Source organism: Lepidochelys olivacea (assembly GCF_965140295.1).
Source record: "Lepidochelys olivacea isolate rLepOli2 genome assembly, chromosome: 3".
Lineage (NCBI taxonomy): Eukaryota > Metazoa > Chordata > Testudines > Cheloniidae > Lepidochelys > Lepidochelys olivacea.
Window position 1 is genome coordinate 90,838,397 of NC_140413.1, and position 26,015 is coordinate 90,864,411.

At 42.1% G+C, this 26,015-nt stretch overlaps 1 protein-coding gene across 1 annotated transcript in view; it reads right to left on the reverse strand.

The window, feature by feature from the left end:
* The window catches only part of ROS1 (ROS proto-oncogene 1, receptor tyrosine kinase), a gene marked incomplete at its 5' end in the record, with an annotated part of 105,893 nt that extends 91,084 nt beyond the window's left edge, over positions 1-14,809 (reverse strand). Inside the window, 7 exons of the mRNA XM_084624929.1 lie at positions 1,092-1,230; positions 2,180-2,328; positions 4,332-4,392; positions 8,291-8,317; positions 9,059-9,118; positions 12,260-12,310; positions 14,687-14,809. Of these exons, the coding sequence (XP_084481055.1) occupies positions 1,092-1,230; positions 2,180-2,328; positions 4,332-4,392; positions 8,291-8,317; positions 9,059-9,118; positions 12,260-12,310; positions 14,687-14,809 (610 nt within the window). The remainder of the gene's footprint in view (positions 1-1,091; positions 1,231-2,179; positions 2,329-4,331; positions 4,393-8,290; positions 8,318-9,058; positions 9,119-12,259; positions 12,311-14,686) is intronic.
* Positions 14,810-26,015: the final 11,206 nt, after the last annotated feature.

The window sequence follows — 26,015 nt, forward strand, 5'->3', positions numbered from 1 at the left end:
TATGGTTTTCCAACCAGTTGTGTACCACCTCACAGTAGGTTAGTCTAGGCTGTATTTCCCTAGTTTGCTTATGAGCAGGTCATGTGAGACAGTATCAAAAGCCTTTCTGAAAAATCAAGATTTATCACATCTATTGCTTCCCCCCATCCATAAGACTTGTTACCCTATCAAAGAAGGATATCAGCTTGGTTTGGTATGATTTGTTCTTGACAAATACATGTTGACTGTTATTTATCACCTTATTATTTTCTAGGTTCTTACAACTTGATTGGTTATTTGCTCCATTTTCTTTCTGGGTACCCAAGTTAAGATGACTGGTCTATAAATCCCTGGGTTGTCCTTATTCCCCTTTTTATTGATAGGTACTATATTTGGCCTTTTCCAGGCCCCTGGGATCTCTCCCATCCTCCATGGATTCTCACCCAGTTCCTTAAGTGTTTTATGATGTATTTTGTCAGGCCCTGACAACTTAAAGACATCTAACTTGTCTAAGTAAGTCTTAACTTGTTCTTCCCCTATTTTAGCCTCAGATCGTACACAATTTACACTGATGTTTATCGTGCAATCACTGCTAACCTTTCTAGTGAAAACTGAAACAAAAAAGGCATTTAACATGTCAGCCATTGCTACGTTTTCTTCTGCTATTGAAATTAATAGACAGCAGATTTAAAACAAACAAAACAAAGTACTTCTTCACACAACACACAATCAACCTGTGGAACTCATCCACATGAAATGTTGTGAAGGCCAAAAGTATGATTCAGATAAGAGTTAGATAAGTTCATGAAGGATAGGTCCATCAAAGGCCAATAGCCAAGATGGTCAGGGACACAGCCCTACACTCTGAGTGTCCCTAAACCTTCCACTTCCAGAAGCTGGTACTGGATGACAGGAGATGGATCACTCAACATTACCTTGTTCTGTTCATTCCCTCTGAAGCATTTGGCACTGGCCATTGTCAGAGACAGGATACAGTATGGCTGTTCTTATGAAAGTCAATGGTAAGTAGTTTTCTACTTTAGAATCATGACATCAAAAGAAACTAAAACTTTTTAGCACTGCCCTTGAACTGTGACCAACAGTGTAATTACCTCCAAATGCATGAGTCCGGTAACTGGGACTAGATGGAGAATAGAGCTGCATCTGAGATGTGATGATCCAAACTACTCGAAACTCATATTCTGTGAAGGCTTGAAGGTTACTCACTGTGTACGAATGCTCAGATACTACCTAGATCAATACACATACATATAATCATTATCACTGTTCCTCTAGCTGGAATGACCATGTAGGATGTCAGTCTAGCCTGATATGACAACATAAAACAATATGTACATATTAGAATGTCACAGACCTAACTCTCTTATAAGCAGAACAAGTTCTAGGTGATTCATTTTCCTTAAATAGTATGTACTGATTCCTCCTTTAACACTTCCTTCAAAACCCACTGCCAAATTTCATCAAATATTGGATGGATGGAACACAATATTAGGTACATAGGACATAGGCCTGGAAGAGATACCCTGGGTCAGATCAAATCCCGTGCTATCGCAGGCGACCCAACATACACTCCTGCTCCTAAAGTTATCAAGCTCCATCTTAAAACTAGTTAGGTTGTTTGCCCCTACTACGCCTATTGCTCCAGAACTCACTTCTCTGATCATTAGAAACCTTCTAATTTCCAGCCTGAATTAATTTTAAAGAATATTCTAATTTTAAGCAAATAATTGCTTAAAACAGTAAAATATTAAATATATTAATATCAGTAAATTTTAAATTGTTGTCACTCACCCACAGGCTTCTGGGTACTTAACAAAAACACTTAAACTTAACATAATAGTCATTTTACCCAAATAAATCCAAGAACAAAAATAAACAAAAAGCATCCCCAACAATCCACCACCAACATAAAAAAAATACACAAAGAATCCCCCAATGCTTTACAATCTTAACAAAATTATACGCAAGAATCATGTCATTCACCACTCAAATGGAGCCACTTCTAGTGCGAAATGTGGCAACTATTTTATAGAGTACAAGAATAATAGAGAATAGGTGAGGAGAGGAAGTGAAGAACACCTTTCCAATTGAATCAAGACTGGATTGTAAATTAGACTAGGTTGTTTTATTAAAAGATTAATTTAAAAAATAAGTTGGAACTTATTTTGTCCTCCCTTACCTCAGCATACCTCCAGTCTCCAGGGAGCTGACTGTACTTCCACTGAATAATATATGTCACCCCAGAGATATTAGCCGACTTCCACCTCAGTGCCACGTTGTGGCTTCCAATGGTAGATGCAAATGGTGCTGTGGGTGAGTTCAAATAATCTGAGGGGAAAAACCAATAAAACATGAACAGGGCTTAAGTCATTAATCCTCTCCCAGTGGTATTCTGTGGCAGCTTCTGGGCAGTAGGAGAATGCAGCAGCATTCTCTGAAGGGTTGATGTTCAGCTGGAATACACTTTGGTGGTGACACACCTAGTACATTGGGTAAAAGTAAAGTGCATCTTGCCCCAGGGACCTGGCACATTCAGCAGTTGTGAAGCTGATAAAAACATGGAAAACATGCATATCAGGAAAAGAGTTACAGAATGAACCACAGTAATGTTATAAGACAATTGATATTAATATTAACTGGGCCAAACGCATCACTGGTGTAAGTGGGTGCAGCTATACTGAAGTTAATGGAGATATACCTATCTATGTTAGTGGTGAATCTGGCCTATTATGTTAAGCTATATCCCTTAATTGGAAGCTTTGGGAGATCTGTCCATTTCTTTACTGTCCTCACTTCCTTCTCCACTCAGTGATGGGTAGAACTTTGAAGGGAAATCCCTTCCATCAAAACATTAAAGCATGTGCTTAAGGTTAAGCACGTGTGCAGTCACGTACATGCTTCAATGGGATTACTCGGATGCTCAAAGTTAAACACATGTTTTAAAATACTGGTCCCCAAACCAGCAAAGCACTAATGCATGTGTTTAATTTTGAGCACATGCATAGTCCCAGTGAAGTGTTTTACTATCGCATATGCTTAGTGTTTTGCTGGATTGGGGACCAATATTTAAATGATCCTGTGGAAGGTCATGATTGGATGACCTGTCAAATGATGAACTTGCAGATGACAGACACTACAGAAACTAGACACGGAATAAAGAATAGGACATCTTCCATTTAAAATGTTGATACCATTCTACTTAGAATTTTGCAACCAGGATGAAAGTACTATGTGTGACAAAATCAGAAATACTTTCTTAATTGGTTTGGTTTGGTTTAAGTGAAGTCCCTAGTCCATAAACAAAATCAGGGCTGCTTTTCTCAATGCATATTTGTGGAATGCCAGAATTATACTGTAACTTAAAACCATCGCAATATGGCTCCCTCCCTATGTCCTGTCATAGCTGGGAAGATCTGATGTGGGGCATTCGTGCTTTTAGTCCCTCCGATTTACCTTTCTGGGGCTGACAGCAAAACTTTTCAGAAGAATGCAACCAGTTGTGTCACTTGCTGTCCGACATCTTGTCAGAGACAGGGTTTGATCATATTAGGACACAAAGTAAAGTGTACCTGTTCAGTCATGCCTTTGAATATATTTCCATTCAGGCAAAGCATGGGTTCACTGTGCAACTTTATATAAATCTTCTTCCCCTGGTATCACCCATATTTAGTATATACATGCTTGTTTTGAAACTGAATGTGAGGCATCAAGTTCCCAAAGCAATGGGCAGCATGCGAACGCTTCAATATATTTTTATTATGATACAGCGCTCAGCAAAGCTTTTACTATAAAGCTTTGCTGAATGGAAATCCCTAAATTTTTCCAGTCAGATCGGGTAGATCCATAGGTGCTGGAACTAGGGGTGCTGAAGCTGCTGCCGCACCCCCAGCTTGAATTGGTTTCCAACAAATACAGGGTTTTCAGTTTGGTTCAGTGGCTCTCAGCACCTCCATGAGACAAATTGTTCCAGCACTCATACATAGATCAGTCAGGGTGGGATTCAAATGCACTAAGCATTGGCCTAATTACTCCCATGGAAATCAAAAGGAGTTTTTACCATTAATTTCAACAGAAGCAGAGTTGGGCCATAGCTGAGTGCATTTGAAAATCCCACCATAAACTTCTGCATTTATATCCAAAAATTCCCAAGTTTCTGGAATACAGCAGCCATCTCTTTACTTTTAAGCTACACTAGCTGTGTAAGAATCAGAAAAGGAACAAGACTTTCCTGGCCCTGTTCAAAGAAAATCATATAACAAAAGCAAAAGGATACTCCTAGAAATGAGTTCAGCAGACCCTGGGTTACTACACAGCACTATGTCCATGCTTACCTTGTACTTCAGCACCATAAGCTTCCTCTGCACAGCTGCAGCCAAACTTACAGGAAACTCTCTGTATAAGACAGAGAGCTTGCCAGTTAGTATTGCTTCAATGGGATGTCTTGTTAGAAGCATCCAGACACATTTCTAATACACAGGAATACCACAAAAGTAGTTATATTCATTCTAAAAACATTAACACCTTAGGCTCATTCCAAAAATCTATTGGCATCAATGGCAGTCTTTCCATTAAGAAAAGGAGGACTTGTGGCACCTTAGAGACTAACCAATTTATTTGAGCATAAGCTTTCGTGAGCTACAGCTCACTTCATCGGCCGATGAAGTGAGCTGTAGCTCACGAAAGCTTATGCTCAAATAAATTGGTTAGTCTCTAAGGTGCCACAAGTCCTCCTTTTCTTTTTGCGAATATAGACTAACACGGCTGCTACTCTGAAACCTGTCAGTCTTTCCATTGATTTCAATGGGCATTAGATCAGGCTCTGTATTCCCTATATTGCCCATTTGCTGCAATGCAGAAATCTGGGGACAATTCCTGCTCACTTTACACATTTAAGACTTCAGTGAGAATATCTGAGGAAGGGAAGCAGAATATAGCCCATTTAACTTACTATTGATGAGAAGGCCTGAACACTGAGCCCAGCCCTTCTTGCTCCACCTATTTCTCACAAATGCTTCTTGCTCTTGGTCAATACGCTGTATTAGAAGTTTCTTTAAAAACACATCTACCATCTAACTTCTTGTTATTATTTTTTGTCTGTGTTATAGTTGTGTCTATAGGTCTTAACCACCCCCGGAGCCCCAATGCAGCCCACACTGAATATGTATATCGTAAGTAGAGAGCCTCTGCCCCAAAGAGCTTACCATCTAAATAGAGAAGATAGACAAAGGAAGCCTCATTAGCTCTATTTTACAGCTCCACTGAACTGAGACGCGGAGGGTAAAACTTTCTAAGGCACCCAAATGACCGACAATCCTAAGCCTACTTTTAATCGTGACTTAAGCACATAGAAGCCTGAGTCTCACTGAAAGTCAATAACTAAATAAGCAATAACTCCAGCTTGCCTTTCTGACTGCTAGTCAGGAATGAGAGGGGGCTCAGGCTGGAGGGGCAGGATTTATATACATTCCCCCAGGTGTGCAGGGGCCAATCGCTTACCTGAGTCCCACCGGCCTGCCCATCAATTCAGGTGATGCCTTCTCCTCTCCCCTCCCCCTCCCGATTCCCAAAGGAGGGGAACCCTTAAAGGAGCTACTATCCTGTTTTTTATGCCAGTCCAGACAAAGCTCCCCCACCGTGAGAATGCATTTGCTTTGCTGTATTTTATTTAGGGTCATTTACACTGCAAGATTGTCTGGCTTACAAAAGCTGAAGAAGATAAAATGTCCCAGCTTTATAATCTCTGTTCATACAGCAAACAACTCTCAAGTAATAATTAACTTTGGGGTCATTAAGGTGATGTGCTATATTAGGTGGCATTGTTTGTCTTGGTAACTTTCAAAGATTCAACTGTACACACTTCCTGCAGCTCACTGAAACTGATAAGAGAAAATTGTCCTAGCACAAAGTAGAGGTTTATTTCCCAAGTTCATGCATTAAAGAAGTGGCTCTTTGTGTTTTAATATTATTAGCAAGGCACAATGTTTCCAAGAGAAATATCTTGGTAAAGGAAAAGCAAACAGTACAAATACCAGCAGTCATGCTTCTGTGTGCTGCTAGGACAGCGTTGAATTGGGTGACCAGTTGTCCCATTTTTAAAGGGACAATCCCATATTTAAGCCCTCTTGTAGGTGTCCAGACTTTTTCTTAAAAATGGGAAAATTGTCTGGTATTTTCTTCCCCCCTCCCCCCTCCGCATCAGTACTGGGGAGTCCTGCTGCTGGCCAGATCCAGGGAAAGCCCAAGATCCTCTGGCCCAGGGTGCTGGCTAGGAGGAGCCAAGCCCTGCATGTGGCAAAGCCCCGCACAGCGCAGTACAGAGAAGCCTCTCTGCCACTCAGGTAAGCTCTGGAGCATGGGGGTGGGGGGAGAGGAAGCAATTTCTATCCTGTGCCCACCCCGAACCTGCAGGCTCCACAGCAGCCCCTGGGAGAGGGGCATAGTATCCTCTTCACCACCACCACCCCTGCCCTGTGTCCTGCCCCCAGAGCCCCAGGCACCCTCCCCTGCTGAGTCACCTCTCTGGCCGGTTTCCATGAAGCCCCTGCAGTGAGGTTCCCTGGGCCCTGGTGCACAATGCATCGTTAGGGCTCAACCCCTTCCAGCCTGCACTGTAGCCAGGGCAGCTGGGATATGTCGGTGGCCAGTAGCAGCCTGGAGGTGTTAGCTGCCTTTCAACACTGTGCAGGCAGGAAGGGACAAGCTGCTTCCAGCCACATATGGGGCGGGGGGGGGGACGGGGACGGACAAAGTCGGGAAAGCAGAGATGAGCGCTGCAAAGACATGGGCCAGGTCATACCTTCTAGCTCCCGTCCCCTCCCTCCCACACAGTGCCAAAAGGCTGCTGCTGGCCACATTCTGGTGTGAACCTGGCAGAAATCTGGGGAGGGGGGCATGTGATCCTGTGTCCCACCCCTCCTAGCACCACATGTTGCCTCAGGAAGATACAGCACCAGGTACCAGGAGAGGTGGGTCCATCCCGGGGGCCCAGCCAGGCATGGAGGGCAGAGAGAGTCGGATTGGTTTGTCGCCCCCCCACACCCCGTGAGAGAGGTGTATGGGAGTGGGGCGGTCACCCCTCCCCGTGTGAACCCTAAAGCCTTAAAGATAAGAAGGTAAATAAAAAGAATCCAACTATGCAGTATTTCTTTTTAAACAGGGGCTCAGTCAACTTGATGTGAATTTGAATGTTTGTACTGCATAGTTCTGATTGATTGCCATTGAACTCACTTGAATATGAGTAATTTTACCAGGTGTCCCGTATTCAGCATAGGAAATATGGTCACCCTAGTGTTGATCCTTTACAAACTGTCAGCTGCAGGTCTACATAATGTCTTAATCATTGACAGTCAAGAATGTTTAGGCTATGGGCACACCTTCTCTTTAAACATATGCGCATCAACTGGTTTGTACTGCTTTGAAGAAACTGTAAAGTGCTCCATTCAACAGACATATTTCCTGTCTTTTTTCTTTATTTCATGTTTTCCTTCTTCCTTTTCCTACTGAACATTAATTGCTACAGCCCTAAAACTGATTTTGGCTCTTGCTGAGAAGAATAATAAAAAAAAAATTTCCCTGGAGGTTTTTAAAAGCAAATTTGCCATCTATTCCCCATGAAACCAAGAAATCCTTATTGGTGGAAGTTCCCCCTTTAAGTGCCAGATTCTGGCACCCTTATTCATGTTGAGTAGCACCTTATTCCATTAGTGCTCCCACTAACTTTAATGGGACTACTCTTGGGAAAAGATACTATTCAACAGCTGTGAGAATATTGCATTGCTTGTTTATAGACATTTTCTATGGCAGTCAGCACGGCAGTATCTGAGCAACTCACATACATCAATGAAGTAGCCTCATAATGTCCCTGTGAGGAAAAGAGTTATTACCCCATTTTACAGAAGGGACACTGAGGCCCACAGAGATTAACATGTTACCCAAAATCACACAGGAAATCTGTGGCATAGCCAAGAACAGAACTCAGTCCCAGTCCAGTCTTTAGCCACCAGACCATCTTTTCTCCTTCACAGGCTTAAAATTAAAAAGAAAATCTATGCCCCTGTTTGAAAATCTCATCCATACACATCTACATTCAAGCTTCACTTCTGGGCCAATGTACACTGTGTATCTTATGTTTTTAACAAGAAAACAGTGATGTAATGCCACAGGGTTTGCACAACACAATCAGACACCTGGATTTAAAATTTTGGGAATCTTAGCTGTGTTTCATTCTGCTGTGTGAACTGAAGTTATCATTTTAGGGTGTTTATACTGGTCTCATCGGTATTTAACTTACCTCACATGCTCTGACGTAGGTCTGATTCTGTAGAGAAGCAAACAAAAAGAGATATGCTTAGCAGGAATATAGTCCTTCAATAGTCCAAATAAGGTAGTATCATCAGACATTTCTTACACACAGAGAGTACACAGCAAAAGCTTTTCAGTGACAAATGGCTAAAAAGAAGAAAATCCAAATTCAAAACTGGAAGGCCAGCATTTGAATTACGCCAAGTCTGACTGAACTCCAGATTTTTCAAGAAAAGGAACCCAGCTCCCCTCAGAGAGAAAGCGACTTCAAACTTTTCCCTGGCAACTGTCCCAGAACCTGTGCTAGTTCTTGTCCAGATACTATTGGTTAACAGCAGGAAACATGGTGATAACATGGATTGTACAGATAGGAGTCTAAAAGGGCCTGGTGCAGAAAGGTGTTGAACACTGACAATTTAACAGACTGAAAACCCAGCAGGGGAGTTTAATTTTCATTGAATGTTAGTGTTCTCTGTTCCCACCACACTGTGGCAGACATAATGCAGGTTTGTATTGTGAAGGTACCCCCTTGCCAACAACTAGTGGTTCCCAAGTTAATGTACTCTATTTCAAAGACTTCTGAACTAATAATATGATGTTACATATTCCAATAAGAAACATATCAACTTACTGGGGAAAAAATTATGGCTATTACATTTTTTATTATAAAAAGACTGGTTTGGTAGAATACTTTTGGATAATTTATCAGACAAAATCAAAGCATAGGAAGTGGAACCATGACTAATACAGTACTTACACATTGCAGTGAGCAGCTTTTTTGTACTGTTGCATTCCAAAATCGACATCCCTGTGTGCACTGCAAGAAAGACAGTGAATAGTTAGTATTTTTAAAAAGCTGCAGTCAGACAAATAAGGAAGAAGGATGGTCCAGTGGTTAGGATGCTAACCTGGGAAACCTAGGGTCAATTTCTTGCTCTGCCACAGACTTCTGATATTACCTTGGGCAAATGTAGACTTTCTATGCATCAGTTCCCCATGTGTAAAATGGGGTAACAGCACTTCTCTACCTCGTGAAGATAAATACGTCAAAGACTTTGAGATGCTTAGACACTGTGGTAATGGGGCCTAGATAGACAGATAAAACTCCTGAAAGTTTCCCCTAAAAATTAATATAATGAATAAACACAGAAGTTTGTGTGAGTGATCCACACAGCCACTTCTAGACAGGACCTTGCCACGGCCATCCTGACTGAGGTTACTGTAATGGCTGGTGTGCAAGTCCATCATTTTGGTCTAGACTGTAGCTTTACACTTTGCCCTGAGAGAGGGATGGTACCTGCTGCAAAGCTCCAGGAACAAAGCAAAGAATGAATTTTGGCCAAGGGAGCCCCAGTTTCTCTTTTGCTCCAGGAAGGAAGTAAATTAATTAATTCACCCCCATCATAAAGCTCTTTCCTTGATCTGGCCAGGGTGGAGCAAGTGGTCCTTTCAAGTCTACTCCTGACTCACTGATAGAGAGAGAAGGAACAAATTTGCCATAAACAGCCCAAAACATTCACAAACAGACCCTCCAAAAATCATAACATTGGCTTAACATCATGAGACTTAAAAAAAATAATAATAAATGTTGGATTTTTTTATTATCTTCTGGTTTTGAAATTGTGTTAATTACATTTAAATCTTTTCTCTCCATCCAGGAACTCTACAAACTTCCTTTTTTTAAAAAAAAGAAAGTTGACATTCTTTCACAATCACCTGACTCCAAGAGCTGGGGCTTTAAGAAAAACACCAAAATCACAAAGGGTAAGAAAATCATGATAATTGACAACTCTCGATCTGAGCAAAGACACCTAGGTGAGTAAGGGGGCACTGCTGCATGGCCAAGTAAACATTGTGACTATCTAGCTTTTCATGCTCACATGATCACTTAGGACGGAAGAATCCCATGCACTGCTACAGACTAGGGACTGAATGGCTAGGCAGCAGTTCTGCAGAAAAGGACCTAGGGGTTACAGTGGATGAGAAGCTGGATATGAGTCAACAGTATGCTGTTGTTGCCAAGAAGGCCAGTGACATTTTGGGCTGTATAAGTAGGGGCATTGCCAGCAGATCAAGGGACGTGATCGTTTCCCTCTATTCGACATTGGTGAGGCCTCATCTGAAGTACTGTGTCCAGTTTTGGGCCCCACACTACAAGAAGGATGTGGAAAAATTGGAAAGCGTCCAGTGAAGGGCAACAAAAATGATTAGGGGACTGGAACACATGACTTATGAGGAGAGGCTGAGAGAACTGGGATTGTTTAGTCTGCGGAAGAGAAGAATGAGGGGGAATTTGATAACTGCTTTCAACTACCTGAAAGGGGGTTCCAAAGAGGATGGATCTAGACTGTTCTCAGTGGTAGCAGATGACAGAACGAGGAGTAATGGTCTCAAGTTGTAGTGCAGGAGGTTTAGGTTGGCTATTAGGAAAAACTTTTTCATTAGGAGTATGGTGAAACACTGGAATGCATTACCTAGGGAGGTGGTGGAATCGCCTTCCTTAGAAGTTTTTAAGGTCAGGCTTGACAAAGCCCTGGCTGGGATGATTTAATTGGGGATTGGTCCTGCTTTGAGCAGGGGGTTGGACTAGATGACCTCTGAGGTCCCTTCCAACCCTGATATTCTATGATTCTATGACCCCTGCCACCTCCCCTTTCCCCCCACCCCCAACCCCAGCCGTACCCGAGGCCATTTGCAGAGAGACTGTAATTCACTAGAGATTGTGGATAACACTGATGATTGAATCCTCCATGCATCCAGCAAATAAGTGGGAATGAGCCTTTAAGGGGCCTGTGGCTATCAAGATGAACTGTGCTAGAGATCCAAGATCTCTAAGGGAACCTCTCCTGAAGGCTGCTACTCCTTCCAAAAATCACCCCATCAAAAGTTTGTGTTAACTGGTAGAGATCTCCAGTATAAACCCAAACATTTATAGCTCTATAGAAGTCTAACACAACATCTTAAAAATAGTATTTTCAGTTTCCTCCCTGTCAGATTTATGAGAAAATAAAATGGGTGTGTTATTTTAAATTCACTAGACTACCCAGAATGCAATAGTAACAATTATGTGCCTCTCATGGGTGGGGTGACCATACTTCCCATTTTGGCCGGGACAGTCCCCTTTTTAAGTTCCGTGCTGGATGTCCTGATTTCTTTGACATCTTTGATTTCTTGGGCATTTGTCCAGTTTGCTCTTGCAAACTGATCAATTGGCAAGAGCAAACGAACAAATGCTCAGTTTACAAAAAACGTCGAGCGCAACCGGAAGTGGGGCACAGAGGAACATTGGGGGTGGGGGTGGCAACACGAGGCGCCAGGCAGCGGGACCCAGGCCCAGGCCCAGAGTCCAGAAGCATGGAGCTTGGCCACTCAACCCCAGTCCCAGCCACAGAAGGCATGGAGCTTGTGGGGGTCAGCCCCAGACTTCATCAGCACAGGGCTCGGATGCTCAGCCCCAGCCTGGATGGCATGGGGGGGTGAAAGGGGGAGTCAGCTCCAGCCCCAAGTGGCAGCAGCTCTGTAAAGCCCTGCTGGCCGGGAGGGTGGAGGTGGGGGGCAAGCTCGGGCAAGCCCCGGGCCATCCCATTTGTACTTTAGGAAATATGGTCACCCTATACATGGAAGCACTGATTCTGATGGGGACTCAATTTATCTCAAATATTTCTTCATTCTGAATTTTGTAGACCCTGAATTGAAATAGGAGCCTGAATAGAGCACCTATGCTCCACTATGGCAAATTTACTTTTAAAAAAATAACCTCTGTCTTTTTAAGAATATGCCAAATTCAGGCCTGCACTAATTAGATGTAACTCCTCTGTAATCAAGGGAATTGCCACCACTTACGTCAAGTCTTAATATGATCCACCATGTTGACAAAGCTATAACCAGATAATGTGACCATTGCACCCTAGTTATCTACACAGAAATAATATAAGTAACAATGCAAACCATTACTCACAGCTACACTGATGTCACTAACATTGCAAGTATTAATGACAAGCTCTCCTTCCTGTAAATGAAAAAATATATGTATTTATAAGTTAGTTTAGATATTCAGTACTTCCTCCACTAAAAAAAAAATAGCAAAATAGCAGCATTTTCCTTCCTTCCTTCCATTTTTTTCCCCCTCACATGAAACTTTTAAAACCATTATTGAAATGTCAATTGCTTCTTGCTTGCTTGAATCATAGACTCATTAGGATCTGGAAGTTGGTGGAGTCAGCCGGAGCCAATTAAGTTATCTCAAGGAGGAATGTGGACCTTTGTCTCCTGATTCATAGATTCTAAGGCCAGAAGGGAATAGTTTGATCATCCAGTCTGACTTCCTGAAGGCCACTGAGCTTCCCCAAAATAATTCCTTTTGAACTACTGCATATCTTTTAAAAGAACTTCAAATCTTGATTTAAAAATTGCTAGCGACGGAGAATCCACCAGGACACTCTGTAAATTGTTCTACTGGTTAATTATCTTCAGTGTTAAAATGTTATGCCTTATTTCCAGTCTGAATTTGTCTAGCTTCAACTTCCAGCTATTGGGTCTTGCTATACTATTGTCTCTAAATTAAAGATCCCATTATCAAATTCCCATTCCCTATGTATTTATATACTGTGATTAACCTTGTCTTTGCTAAGCTACATAGATTGAGCCCCTATAAGGCATGTTTTCCAATCCTTTAATCATTCTTGTGACTCTTTTCTGAGCGGTCTCCGATTTATTCTGATTTACTGAGACAATAATAAATGCTTCATAAACAAACCTGGAACACAAATGGCACAAGTCCAACTGGGTCTGACCTCCAAAATGCGTGTTCTAGATTTTGTTTCTTTAAAACAAATGCTTTTCTTCTGGCCTCCTTCTGAAATGGCTGTACCTAATCACATGGCAACTGATTCTCTTCTGGTACCAAAAGTGCCTCAGAACTATGGTTCCTATTCCCAGAGCACATAGTTTGAAGTGTGCGAGATTAGCACCTCTTCAGAAGTGCAAATGATTCTGGGATGCATCTAACCAGCTTTGAGTAGGTGAATGTGGGGTCATAGGACTTGATCCTACAAACGCTTACGGCATGTGCTGAACTCTAAGCATAGGACTAGTCTCATGAGAGAAGTTGAACATGCACAAGCATTTGCAGGATAAGAGGCGTATAGAGTGGCAATGGTTAAGAACCCTCCTCTGATGCAAAACAGTCCCACAGCAGGTGTGATCACACATGTACCCTTTGGATGGGGAAATGGAAACTTTGAACTGTACTGACTTTGAGACCAGCTTTTTCTCATTTCAGTACCTGTCACAATATTTTTAAGTGGCATATGGAACATGGATGCCACATGTTTGGCTTTTAAAGAAGAGTGCTATGAAGAGTGACAGAGCATTTCTCATCAAGAATTTATTTAAAAATTAATCAGAGAATCCTTGTTCGGGATATTATTACATCCTAAGCTCATAGCAGGAAAGATGAGTAACCCTTTCACTGCTGCCAGGGCTCTTTTATGCATCAGAAACAGGTTTTAAAGACTGGCCATTTTAATAAGATTGTGTACCTGGTACACCCATCCTGTACATTTCATGTCCATAATCAGTATATTTTTCAGTACTGACAGAGCTAATTAGTCAGAAGACACACAAAATCATTTCTACAGAGCACAAGTACATGGTCTTCTAGACAAGATCAGTCAACATAGTAAGCCAAATAAAAATGAAATTTGAAGCATAGTTATTGATCAGGTTTCAGTAAGAGTTTGGGCTTATCATCTTTATGCATCAGCAGAAGGAAAACAAATAAATTCCACTTCACTACCCAAAGGAACACTGCAAAAACATAAGATTAAAGATATAACAACCCACTCTTCTACTTAAAGGGACACCAACAACTTGAAAGCTAGACAGTTTTAGATACCACTTCTGCACTTAAGTCCCCTGCCAATTGTTGTGATTTTACAATTACACTTTCCTATTTTTAAAATGTTTTATTCTTCCATGTTGCTGTCTGAAAGACCCATACAAATAGAAGGCTATTTTGACTAGCTAATTTTACAGCAAAAGCTGTAGATTAGATAGTCTATTAAAAAAGAAACTGAAAAAAAATAATTTTTGTTTGTTTTTTTTCCTGTAGTCTCTTCTAGTTATAATAATCTGATGTGTCATTGTAACAGAGGGGAAATAAAATTCAGATGGAATATGATTAATTGGGTTTCCCCTTTAATAGATACGATATCCATTTTTCCACTGCAAACTCAATTTTAAAAACATCATTTCAGCCCCCAGTTTTGCTCACATAGATTCTTTACGTACAATTTCAAATAAAGTGGTTTGCATTAGAAAATGCTAATTGTGGTAACAACCATCATATATCTAAGAGTTAAGTATAATTTTTTCCAAAACTTACCAGGCCACCTGTACATAAATTCTGACAATTAATCAGGAAAGAACAATATACTGTAGAAATCCATATGCAGTAAACAGAAATAAGACTGACTATCTTAGGCTTCCACAGGTTAAAGTTCCTCATAGCTTCAACAATAGTTTCATCTGGCAGTCTGCTACTTTTCTTGTCTCAGCCTCATAGATTCCTTGGATTTTAGATGCCAGATTGAAATGCGGAAGTTTTCTATGTTCTAAGTGTTAATAAAATCCTTGTTTATAATCCATCCATTCTATGGCTTTGGGGCTTCCTGGATCACTTGTCTTGAAATTGCACAACATCTATTTAACAGTTTCTTATTAAACCACTCAGACAAAGGTGCCGACCAATGAAAGGGCACATGACTCCTTATCATTGAAAAGAAAACTAAGTGGAGTGATCTTATCCTGCTATTATGGTGAATGAGGAAGAGCGAAAGAGAGAGAGAGAGAGAGAGAGAGAGGAGCCCTGTTTGTATTTTCTCTTATGATGAAACCATTTTTAATCACTGTTTTTAAAAATGGCTTCAGGTAACACAGCTGTGCTGATTGGTGTGGTGGAGAATAACTTTCTTAAAACATCTTTAACAAATAGTCCACACTGGCCAGCACAACCATGTTAGCCGAGACCGTTTTTAATAACTGTTTCCAAATATGGTACATGCGGCCATATAAGTAGGGCCCTACCAAATTCGCGGCCATGAAAAACACATCACGAACCATGAAATCTGGTCTCCCCCCTGTGAAATCTGGTCTTTTGTGTGATTTTACCCTACACTATACAGATTTCACAGGGGGAAGACCAGTGTTTCTCAAACTGGGGGTCCTGACGCAAAAGAGGGCAGTGGGAGGGTCGGAAGGTTATTTTATGGAGGGGCCGCGGTATTGACACCCTTATTTCTGAGCTGCCTTCAGAGCTGCATGGCCGGAGAGCAGGGCTTTTGGCCAGGCGCCCAGCTTGAAGGCAGCACCCCACGAGCAGAAGCACAGAAATAAAGATGGCAATACCATACTATGCCATCCTTACTTCTGCACTGCTGCCTTCAGAGCTGGGCAGCCGGAGAGTGGCAGCTGCTGGCTGAGGGTCCAGCTCTGAAGGCAGCAGCATGGAATTAAGGGTGATAATACCATACCATGCCATCCTTACCTCTGTGCTGCTGTTGGCGGCAGCTCTGCTTTCAGAGCTGGGGTCCCTGCCAGCAGCCACTGCTCTCCATCTGCCCAGCTCTGAAGGCAGCACCACTGAAGGAAGCAGTACTGCAACCCCACACAATAACCTTGTGACCCCCACCCCACAACTCCTTTTTGGGACCTCCTACAATTACAACACGGTGAAATTTCAGATTTAAATTTCTGAAACCATGAAATGTACGATTTTTAAAATCCTACAACCGTGAAATTGACCAAAATGGACCATGAATTTGGTAAGGGTTGCCAGGTGTCTAGTTTTCGACTGGAATGCCCGGTCAAAAAGGAACCCTGGTGGCTGCCAACTGGGCCGTTGAATGTCCGGTCGGCGGTACAGCGGGGGCCCAGAGCTAAGGCAGGCTCCCTTCCTGCCCTGGCTCCATGCGGCTCCTGGTAGGGCCACCAGGTCCCTGCAGCCCCTAAATGCATGGGCAGCCAGGGAGGCTCCGTGTGCTGCTCCTGCCCCAAGGGAGGCTCCACAGCTCCCATTGGCTGGGAACTATGAATAGGAGCTGCAGGGACAGTGCACAGAGCCTCCCTGGCTGTCCATGCATCTAGGGGCTGCAGGGACCTGGTGGCTTCCTGGGAGCTGCCGTAAACACCACTGGGACCCAGTATCCCAAGCCCCTCATCCTGGGCCCCACCCCAGAGCCTACACCCCCAGCCAGAGCCCTCAACCCCCCTGCACCCCAACCCCCCGCCCCAGCACTCTCCTGCACCCCAAACGCCTCATCCTGGGTAGAGTGAGCGACGGAGTGAGGAGGGATGGAGCAAGTGGGGCCGGGGCCTCCGAGAAGGGGTGGAGCCTTGGGGAAGGGGCAGGGAAGGGGTGTTCGGTTTTGTGCAATTAGAAAGTTGGCAACCCTAAGCCACATACAAACCCAAAATATCATCTGAGTTGAAATGCTTGGTTAGGCTATACATGAAATGACAATAGGTTGTCTACTGATCCCATTAACTTTTAAAATTATTGATGTTATAATTATCACTATTTTAAAAATATCTATATTTGGTAGCACCAGGAAGCCCTAACATACATTTTGCTAGGTACTTTACAAACACATACAAAGGGCTTGCCTACTGGGAAGTTGCACCAGTTTAACTTACGCTGTGACTTTGTACTGCTGCAAAAGGTTGAATGGACACATTTTCAGTTTAAGAGTGCCTTATTTTGATCTCTCTTATATTTATTAGGAAAATATTTAAACTAAACTGAAATAAGCCAATCAGACTAATATAGGAGTATCCACACAGGGGTTTACAATGATTTAACTAAACCAGTTTCATTAAACTGATGCAAGCCTGCATGTGGACAAGCCCAAAGACACAGTACCTTTCCTAAATAGCTTACTTAAACAAATTCTAAGGAAGATCAATAGATGTTAAATTTTAGGAAGCTCAATTTTCTAAAATGGCCTCCAGTAACCCGGGGGTCTAAAATTGCAGATTCAATTAATTATCCCTGCAATGTCATCTGTTTAGACATCTAATTAACTTGTAGATAATCCGGCACAATCTGTTAGTCGAGCACCTAAATTGGTACAATTGAACTTGTAACTTTGTGTCCACAATATCGGAAAAGGCTGATGAAGCCCCAGACAGAAATCAGGGCTGTGGTATTTAATTTAAAAAGAGACAGAGTACCCTGAATATACCAACTGAAGCCGTTTGTGGAACAAAGCTCACTCCTTCCCTTCAACAACTCCTCACGGCCTGACCCTGGAGCTGTTCTGGAATATGCCAGCATCAAAGTCCTCAGCATTGGTCAAGCTTGTGCTTGTTACCTTCACAGTATCCTCACCAAGAAATTAGATACAAAGCATAAAATACTCTTACTGGAAGCTTGCAACACAACCCTGCTTTACTGCTTAGACTTTAGAAGCCAGATACACAAGAACCCAAAAATAGAGACACATGAAGCTGGATGCTTCCTAAAAGAAAGACAGCTCCCCCACTCACCTTACTCTAAGCTGCTCTTTGCAGACTGACTGCTACTGTTAGGCCCACCTCACACACTTCCCTGCAGAGTTCCCTAGCCTGCAAGCAGGACCAGGGGAAAGAACGGAACATCTAAAGTAATAGCTTATCGTTTTAATACAAAAAGAAAAGAAATTTATAAATTGGTTAGTCTCTAAGGTGCCACAAGTACTCCTTTTCTTTTTGCGAAGACAGACTAACACGGCTGTTACTCTGAAACCTGTCATTTTAATACAGTTTCCAATATGTCACAGTGCTGAGCTCCCTTTCATGAGCGTAAAGAGCTTGTATGCCCCTCAGGCAGGGCTGTGTACAAAGGCGGGAAAGCAGGGGCACTCCCTTCTCTCCTCCCCTCTAGTAATCAACAGGAGCACAGAACTTCTCCGGCCCCAGGGCTGCAGCCGGGAGAGCGAGCTCCTGCAGGGCTGCAGCAGGGACACAGAATGTGCCCATCCAAAAGCATCCAAATTTAAATTCCTGCACACGCCCCTGCCCTTGGGAGTTGGTGCATAGGTACGCACCAGTGTCTAAGTTCAGGAGAAAAAATTTAAGGCCATAATATAGTTATATTTTGTTTATATGGGGTGATTCTTATATACTAATGAATTATTATTTATTATTTGTATTGCGTTGGCACCTAGGAGTCCCAGTCATGGACATGTGCCCCATTATGTTAGGTGCTGTACAAACACAAAACAATGCATGATGTATACACTGAGTTGTATACACGGAGTAAATTTCACCTCTGGTGTAACTCAAGGGATCAATTTGACCCATTGTATTTTGACGGAATAAAACTCTGTACATGATTTCAAGCAGTGACATACACTTGAAGGTTTCTTTTTAAATGTAATTATCTATGTAAATATCAATAAAGAAACATTGTATGGGTGTACGCTCACACACGCATGCACAGTGCCTAGCACAATAGGCCCTGATCCCTGTCTGGGTCTTCTATACACGACTGCAATACAAATGTAATAATAAAGGCTTTTGTTTCCAGAAACAACTTGGCAGTGTAAGAGAAATCCTTACTAAAGCACGTATTTTCTTTTCCACCAGGTGGCACTGTGACATACCACAAATCAAGCTGGAGAGAAAACAAAGGTAAATATTTTTCTTTCTTGTTGTTTGAGCTAATATAGTATAATACATGTGCCAAACAAGTAATGATATTCACCTTAGCACAGAAGCCTTTGGATTTATCATCTAAATACCAAGAAGTGCCTGCAGATAGGAAATTATTTATGGGTTTTAGAGACTGGAGTTCAAGAGAGGAAACTGTCTCTTGACTAGAGTTCACAAATGGTGAAATTCTATATACAGGTAATTCAGTTTTTGCTCCGTTTGATATGGCTACCTATTGGCCCAGAACTGTGAATCCCAACCCTTTTGAAGTCCATTAATAAAATTTTACCTTTATAACGCAATGCGGAGGGGACAAAACACTTTAATTGGCTGAGAACAGCAGATTTTATTAAAATTCTCAGTTTGCACATGACCTTCACTCTTTACCTGTTTCATGTATTTACTCACAAATGTCACTTAATTTATCTTCATGACACCCCTATTTGCTAGGGAAGCACGGTCCCCATCTTACAGATAAGGGGTTTGAGACACAGAGAGATTGAGACCTGATCCAGCGAAGCATTTAAGCATATACTTAACTTTGAGCACACGAATAACCTCACTTAAATCAGTGAGACTTCTCACGTGCTTAGAGTTAAGCCTATGCTTAGCTGGAACAGGGCCTGAGTGATTTGATCCAAGTCTCACATGAACTCTGTGACAGAGTCAGTAGCAGAACTCACATCTACTCTGTTCCGGTCAAGTGCTTTCACTACAAGCCATCCATCCTGTCTTTGAAGCACTCTCCTGTCTCTGGTGCCAAACAACCTCACTTCATTCAAATCCCATTTTAAGGTGGGGGGTGGAGGGGATCTCCTTAAAAAGCTGCACCTAGGTAAAACTGAACCTGAGCCCTCTGCCTGAACTGCATTGTCTGTTTCTGATTTAGATTGTAAACTCCTTGAAGGACAAAAATCTTCCGAGCCTGTCTTTCAGGAGGCTACCAATCCCACAGCCGCAGTCCAGCCAGCCCAATTTGTAGGGCCTAGAAATGAAAAGGAGAATCTCCACTTTTACCAAGAAGTTCCTAAGCCTTTTTCTTGTGCAGATAGCCTTGAAAATGTAAAGTGATGCAAAGAATCACCTGGCTTGAAAGCTTGTCACTGTTTCCTAAAGATCAGAGGTTATTCACATGTACCCTCCAGCAATGATCTCTCATTAGCTTTGTGAATTTCTCAAATGAAGAAAGTGAACAAGAACCAGGGGGAGTCTTGAAACTTCCTCCCCTGGGCCTGCTTTCTATTTTTCAGTGTTACCTCTAAGCTGTTTGCTTGGCAATGACAACCAACTGGTTCAAGAACACTTTGCACAAATAGTGAAAAGAACATGCAAGAGAAGCCCTATGGAGTTTGGCTCAAGATTTATATCCATCTCCCCAGATTAGGGATGTAGTAAGAGAAAACCAGACTGTTAAACTGGATCAGACTGGAAAGACAGTCGTGTGTGAGATACTTAGTTAAAGCAGTCAGGAGACAGGGATTTGCTTCCACTGATCTGGAATAATGATGACTGGAGAAATGTCTCATTAAATGATGTACAGCAATGTACTGACTGGGGAAATTCAGGCTGGGGAGATTAACAATGGTATGAAAACTGAAGGAATGGTTAAGAGCTAAGGCTAAGCCTCCCCTAACCCAGGCCAGGGGTCAGGGCGGCTGGGCCAAAGCTCGGGTTGGCCGGTGGCCTGGGGCGGTTCGGCTGGAGCTCCTCCAGCCACGGGGGTGGGACAGGATGGTTCGGGGCAGGGCATGAGGGCTCAGGGCTCCAGCAGGTGACAGGGGGTGGAAGGGGCAGGACCTCAGGAAGGGGCACATAAACCCCTATTCTCACAGCAGTTCTGCGTGCAGAGCTAGATTCAGCCTGTAGGCAGCATACCATGCTCCTAGGAGCAAACAGTCCACTCAGATGGTGATTGTGGTGGCATAAGACACCTACAACATCCACTTTGATTGAAAGGGCCTGGATTTGGTCACTGAAGTCCCCAGAATGGCTGGTACATGTCAGAGAAGGATGTGGTTAGGGTGCTGGTGAGATGAATCAATTTGCTACCCTTAGGGTAGCCTCCATGGGGTTTCAACCACAATTTAAAACTGACCTTCCCCAGCAAAACCACCATCTGCCCTCCTCTGGGCATGAAGTGCCAGCTTGAGGTGATGCAGGAGGGCAATATTCTTCTGCTCCACCAGAAGGGAATCAAGCCCTAGTATAAAACAAACCAAATGCCTTCATGCCTGAGGTGCAGGAAATGCAGAGGTGCATGAAAACAAACAAAACAGTTAATAAAATTGAGGTTCATTTCAAATGCTGAGAGAAGTGTTACATCATTTCTCATTTGAAAGGTAGTGTGGCCTAGGGAACAGGATACTGGATTGGGACTCCTTAGACTCAAAGTTGCACAGATAGCAGTTTACATTAATACCTTACCTTATTCCAGAATAATTTCCCCATGTAGACAAACCCAGAGACTCTAGTTTTTCCATAGCAAAGGATAAGCCACATACCACCCAATTCTAGTAGCTACCAAATCTAAATCAATCCACCAGAAGTCTCTCATGTATAATCTTCTGACAGAGGAGGGATTTGGGTTTTTTTGAGAAATGTTGCAGGCAACCAACAAGAGATCTGTTAAATGCAACCATTTTAAATTGTGGGTTTTTTCACTTTTGACAACATTTTTTAAGAATGGCTGATCTCAAAAATGACACAGCCTGGAAATCCCAGATTTGGTCTGTTTTGTTGTCATTGATGAGAACTGATTTGATCATTTGTAGAATGTTTGGTGGATTAGTTATCTGCTATGTTTTAATGTTAGCCTGCGATAACTCTGCAGGGTGTCCCACAGATTTTTTTAAATACAGGGTAGCTGGCAGGGACTTATGCAGGGTTTATAAATGCTACAGAAAGACCGACCACCTGTGGGTCTTTTAAATTCCAGACCGTGAGCAGCCAGGAGCAAAAGTGTATCTGTTACACCACAATTTATAAAATCTATAGGCTGCCTTGTCTTGTTGGGTCTCCTTAGTCTGTGTCCTGGCAGCTTTTGGGTGTCCCTTTTGCTCCACATGGACAGAAGTGCTAGGGAGCCTTCAAAGATTATACACTGTGCAAGATCAAAGAGAGATGCTGGGGCTGGGACTCCTGCAGAGTTTCTAAGGTCTTTAAGAGCCTGATCCAAAGCCCACTGAAGTCAATGAAAAGACTCCCAATGGCTTTATGGCTTTGGATGAGGCCTCAAGAGTGGAGCTGAAGGCAGAGTTTCTGCCTAACATAACTTCTAAGATGCAAACTGTTCTCATTATTATTTATTATTTGTATTATTGTAGCACATCAGAGCCAAGTCATGGACCAGGATCACACTGCACTAGATACTGTACAAACACAGAACAAAAAGACCGTCCTTGCCCCAAAGAACCTACAATCTAAATAAGAACGTATAATTTAAGTGGTGAAATTTAATTGTTTTATATGTAGGTGAGTGATAGTTTACTGAGTATTACACACAGATTTTGGACAGAAGGTGGTATACATGTGAAATGGCCTATCATTAAGATAAAATTAAGGTTGTAATTACATATATTACAATATTGTAACTATTTAAAAATGAAAATAAAGAGAATCAAAATTCACATTAAAATACAAACATTTTAAATTAGAATGTTGTACTAACATTTAGATAAAACCCCTGATTATTAGAAAATTTGGAAATACTCAGCTAAAGTGCTAAAGTTTTCTTAAATTAGATGTTATACTCCAGGAAAGGCAAGCAGACTGTCTGCAAATTTTATCAGTATTTTGTGTCTATAGTATCTTTGCAATGTTGTTTTTGTTTCTTCTGCTTTAGCCTTGCTGTTGCATTAGATCAACACAGCTACATATATCTAAACACAGAAAATGGCCATGACGCTGAAATAAAGGAGGACACAAAAAGATTAAGGCTGTCTATGTCAATCAGGGATATGAGGGGATATGGTATTTTACTGACATAGCTGTGCTGGCAAAAGCAAAAGCGATACCAGAAAAACCATGCTTCTGCCAATATGGCTTATGTTGCTCTTTCTAGCTGGAGTAAACTATACTGACAGAAATGCAGTTTTGCTAGTTCAGCTGTGTCATAAATATAAAGGGAAGGGTAAACCCCTTTGAAATCCCTCCTGGCCAGGGGAAAGCTCCTCTCACCTGTAAAGGGTTAAGAAGCTAAAGGTAACCTCGCTGGCACCTGACCAAAATGACCAATGAGGAGACAAGATACTTTCAAAAGCTGGGAGGAGGGAGAAAAACAAAGGGTCTGTGTCTGTCTGTATGCTGCTCTTGCCAGGGACAGAACAGGAATGGAGTCTTAGAACTTTTAGTAAGTAATCTAGCTAGGTATGTGTTAGATTATGATTTCTTTAAATGGCTGAGAAAAGAATTGTGCTGAATAGAATAACTATTTCTGTCTGTGTATCTTTTTTGTAACTTAAGGTTTTGCCTAGAGGGGTTCTCTATGTTTTTGAATCTAATTACCCTGTAAGATATCTACCATCCTGATTTTACAGGGGGGATTTCTTTATTTCTATTTACTTCTATTTTTTATTAAAAGTCTTCTTGTAAAACACTGAATGCTTTTTCATTGTTCTCAGATCCAAGGGTTTGGGTCTGTGGTCACCTATGCAAATTGGTGAGGCTTTTTATCCAACATTTCCCAGGAAGGGGGGGGTGCAAGTGTTGGGAGGATTGTTCTTAAGATCCAAGGGTCTGGGTCTGTAGTCACCTAGGCAAATTGGTGAGGCTTTTTACCAAACCTTGTCCAGGAAGTGGGGTGCAAGGTTTTGGGAAGTATTTTGGGGGGAAGGACGTGTCCAAACAGCTCTTCCCCAGTAACCAGTATTAGTTTGGTGGTGGTAGCGGCCAGTCCAAGGATAACGGGTGTAATATTTTGTACCTTGGGGAAGTTTTGACCTAAGCTGGTAAAGATAAGCTTAGGAGGTTTTTCATGCAGGTCCCCACATCTGTACCCTAGAGTTCAGAGTGGGGGAGGAACTTTGACAAGCTGTGTCACCATTAGGAGTACAGCTGCAGCACTCTAGCTCTCTTGCTATAGTATAGACATGGCCTGAGTTGTTCTGATTCTCAACTTCCTAATTTCAAAGTCAGAGGCAGTTGAGAGTGTCCAACAGGTCTCAGGACTTGCAGCTAGCACTTGAGCTGTAATAGGGCCAAAGCTGGGGGCTACTGAAATAGAGAGGCCTAATTTTTAGGGGAAGCTTCTATCCAGATGCCTGTTCCCCTATACCAGCTGGGACAGCTTCAGGAAGGAGGTCTGTTGAGACAGCAAAAGTCACAGCCAGGAGTCACCACTAACACAGCTCTGGACCATCCACCCCCACCAGCTGGGACATTGCTTGGGGCTGGGCCTTTGGCCTAATCTAGACTAGGATTTAAGGCATGATATTAGCATATGGAAGCTAACACATTTTAAAGTCTAATGTAGACAAGGCACACTGCCTTTAACACATACTAAATTGGTCAAATTAAAGCTGAAGAGGGAAATCTAGCGAACTAACATCACATCTTTAAGTCTTATTCTAGACGAGGCCTTTGAGGGAGTCCCCTGCACCATTGGGGAAGTGACAGTGCCTAACACCAACCTCACACAAATACAAGTATTAAGTGAAAAACAGAGACCTGCAGTAGGTGGAAGCTTTCATCTGAGAGAGAACTTTTACAAAAGGGACACTGTAAACATAAAACTTATGTCCAAATATTTGGACTTGTCATCTTTCATGTTGTTTGTTTACTTTCTGCATTCCACTCTCCTTTGACAAAGAATCTAGTACAGACTCCTTCATTTTTAGTTCATGCACAGACATAATGCTCTTCTCATAGAATCTCAGGGTTGGAAGGGACCTCAGGAGATCATCTAGTCCAACCCTCTTGCTCAAAGCAGGGCCAATCCCCAATTTTTGCCCCAGATCCTTAAATGGCCCCCCTCAAGGATTGAACTCACAACCCTGGGTTTAAGCAGGCCAATGCTCAAACCACTGAGCTATCCCTCCCTTCCAACTGGTTGCCATTACTGGACTGTATGGAAATATTCAATACTACCTCCACATCCTTGTTTTTCCTGAAAAGTGTTTTTTTTAAATGCCATCTTTGTGATAGTTCCACTCCAATAACAAAAGTTTTTCCTCAAAAAAAGAAATCTAATAAACATTTGCCCCAAAACTAATTGACAGTGACCCTTTAAACTATATTTAAATTTGTAATTGGCAGCTGTGACACTCATGAAGTACAAGAATTTGACCTTGTACTTCATGGGTGTAATGTCCCTATGCTATGTGGAAAAGCTGCAAAACATGCTTTTTCCACATATGCAATTATTATTAGAGGTTTATGACCCATGCTTCCACTATGCATAACTGGCTTACTCTCTGCAACACTTATGAGGAATGCAGATTTTAAAAAGCAGCCAAAGGGAGTAGAAAAGAAATTTGTCTCACACAAACACAAATTCCTGAATTAACAAGCATGATTCCCATGCTTCTTAATTCAAAGAAACAGAAAGAATAGAAAGAGCATCTCTGAACCTGTTTCTCACCCTCAGAGAATGTCAGACTGAGTTCATGGCAGATGTTGCTAGATTTTTTTTTTATTGCAATATGAAAGTCGGAACTGGTGAAGGGCCAAATTCAGTCTTGGTATAGACTCATTGACTTCAGTGGAATTGTGCACACTTAGATTGGGGTTGACTCTGGCTTGAAATGTCTAATCCTCTGTTCATATTTAGCAAAATATAAATGAATTGTTATATTTATCAAAACAAAACCAAAAAAACAAAAAACAAAACTGAATTTTACTTAGTTTGTTTATTCCTTCAAACACTGCTTAAATCACCACCATATGACTGTGTATTTTGCAATGGGTAGCTTCTAAATTCTCACTTGACATCCCTATAAAACATGAACAAACATCTGTAAAGGCAATAAACAAAAATCATGATGATGGCTGCTTGCTTGTCATGGCAAAGAAAAAAAAAACACCAC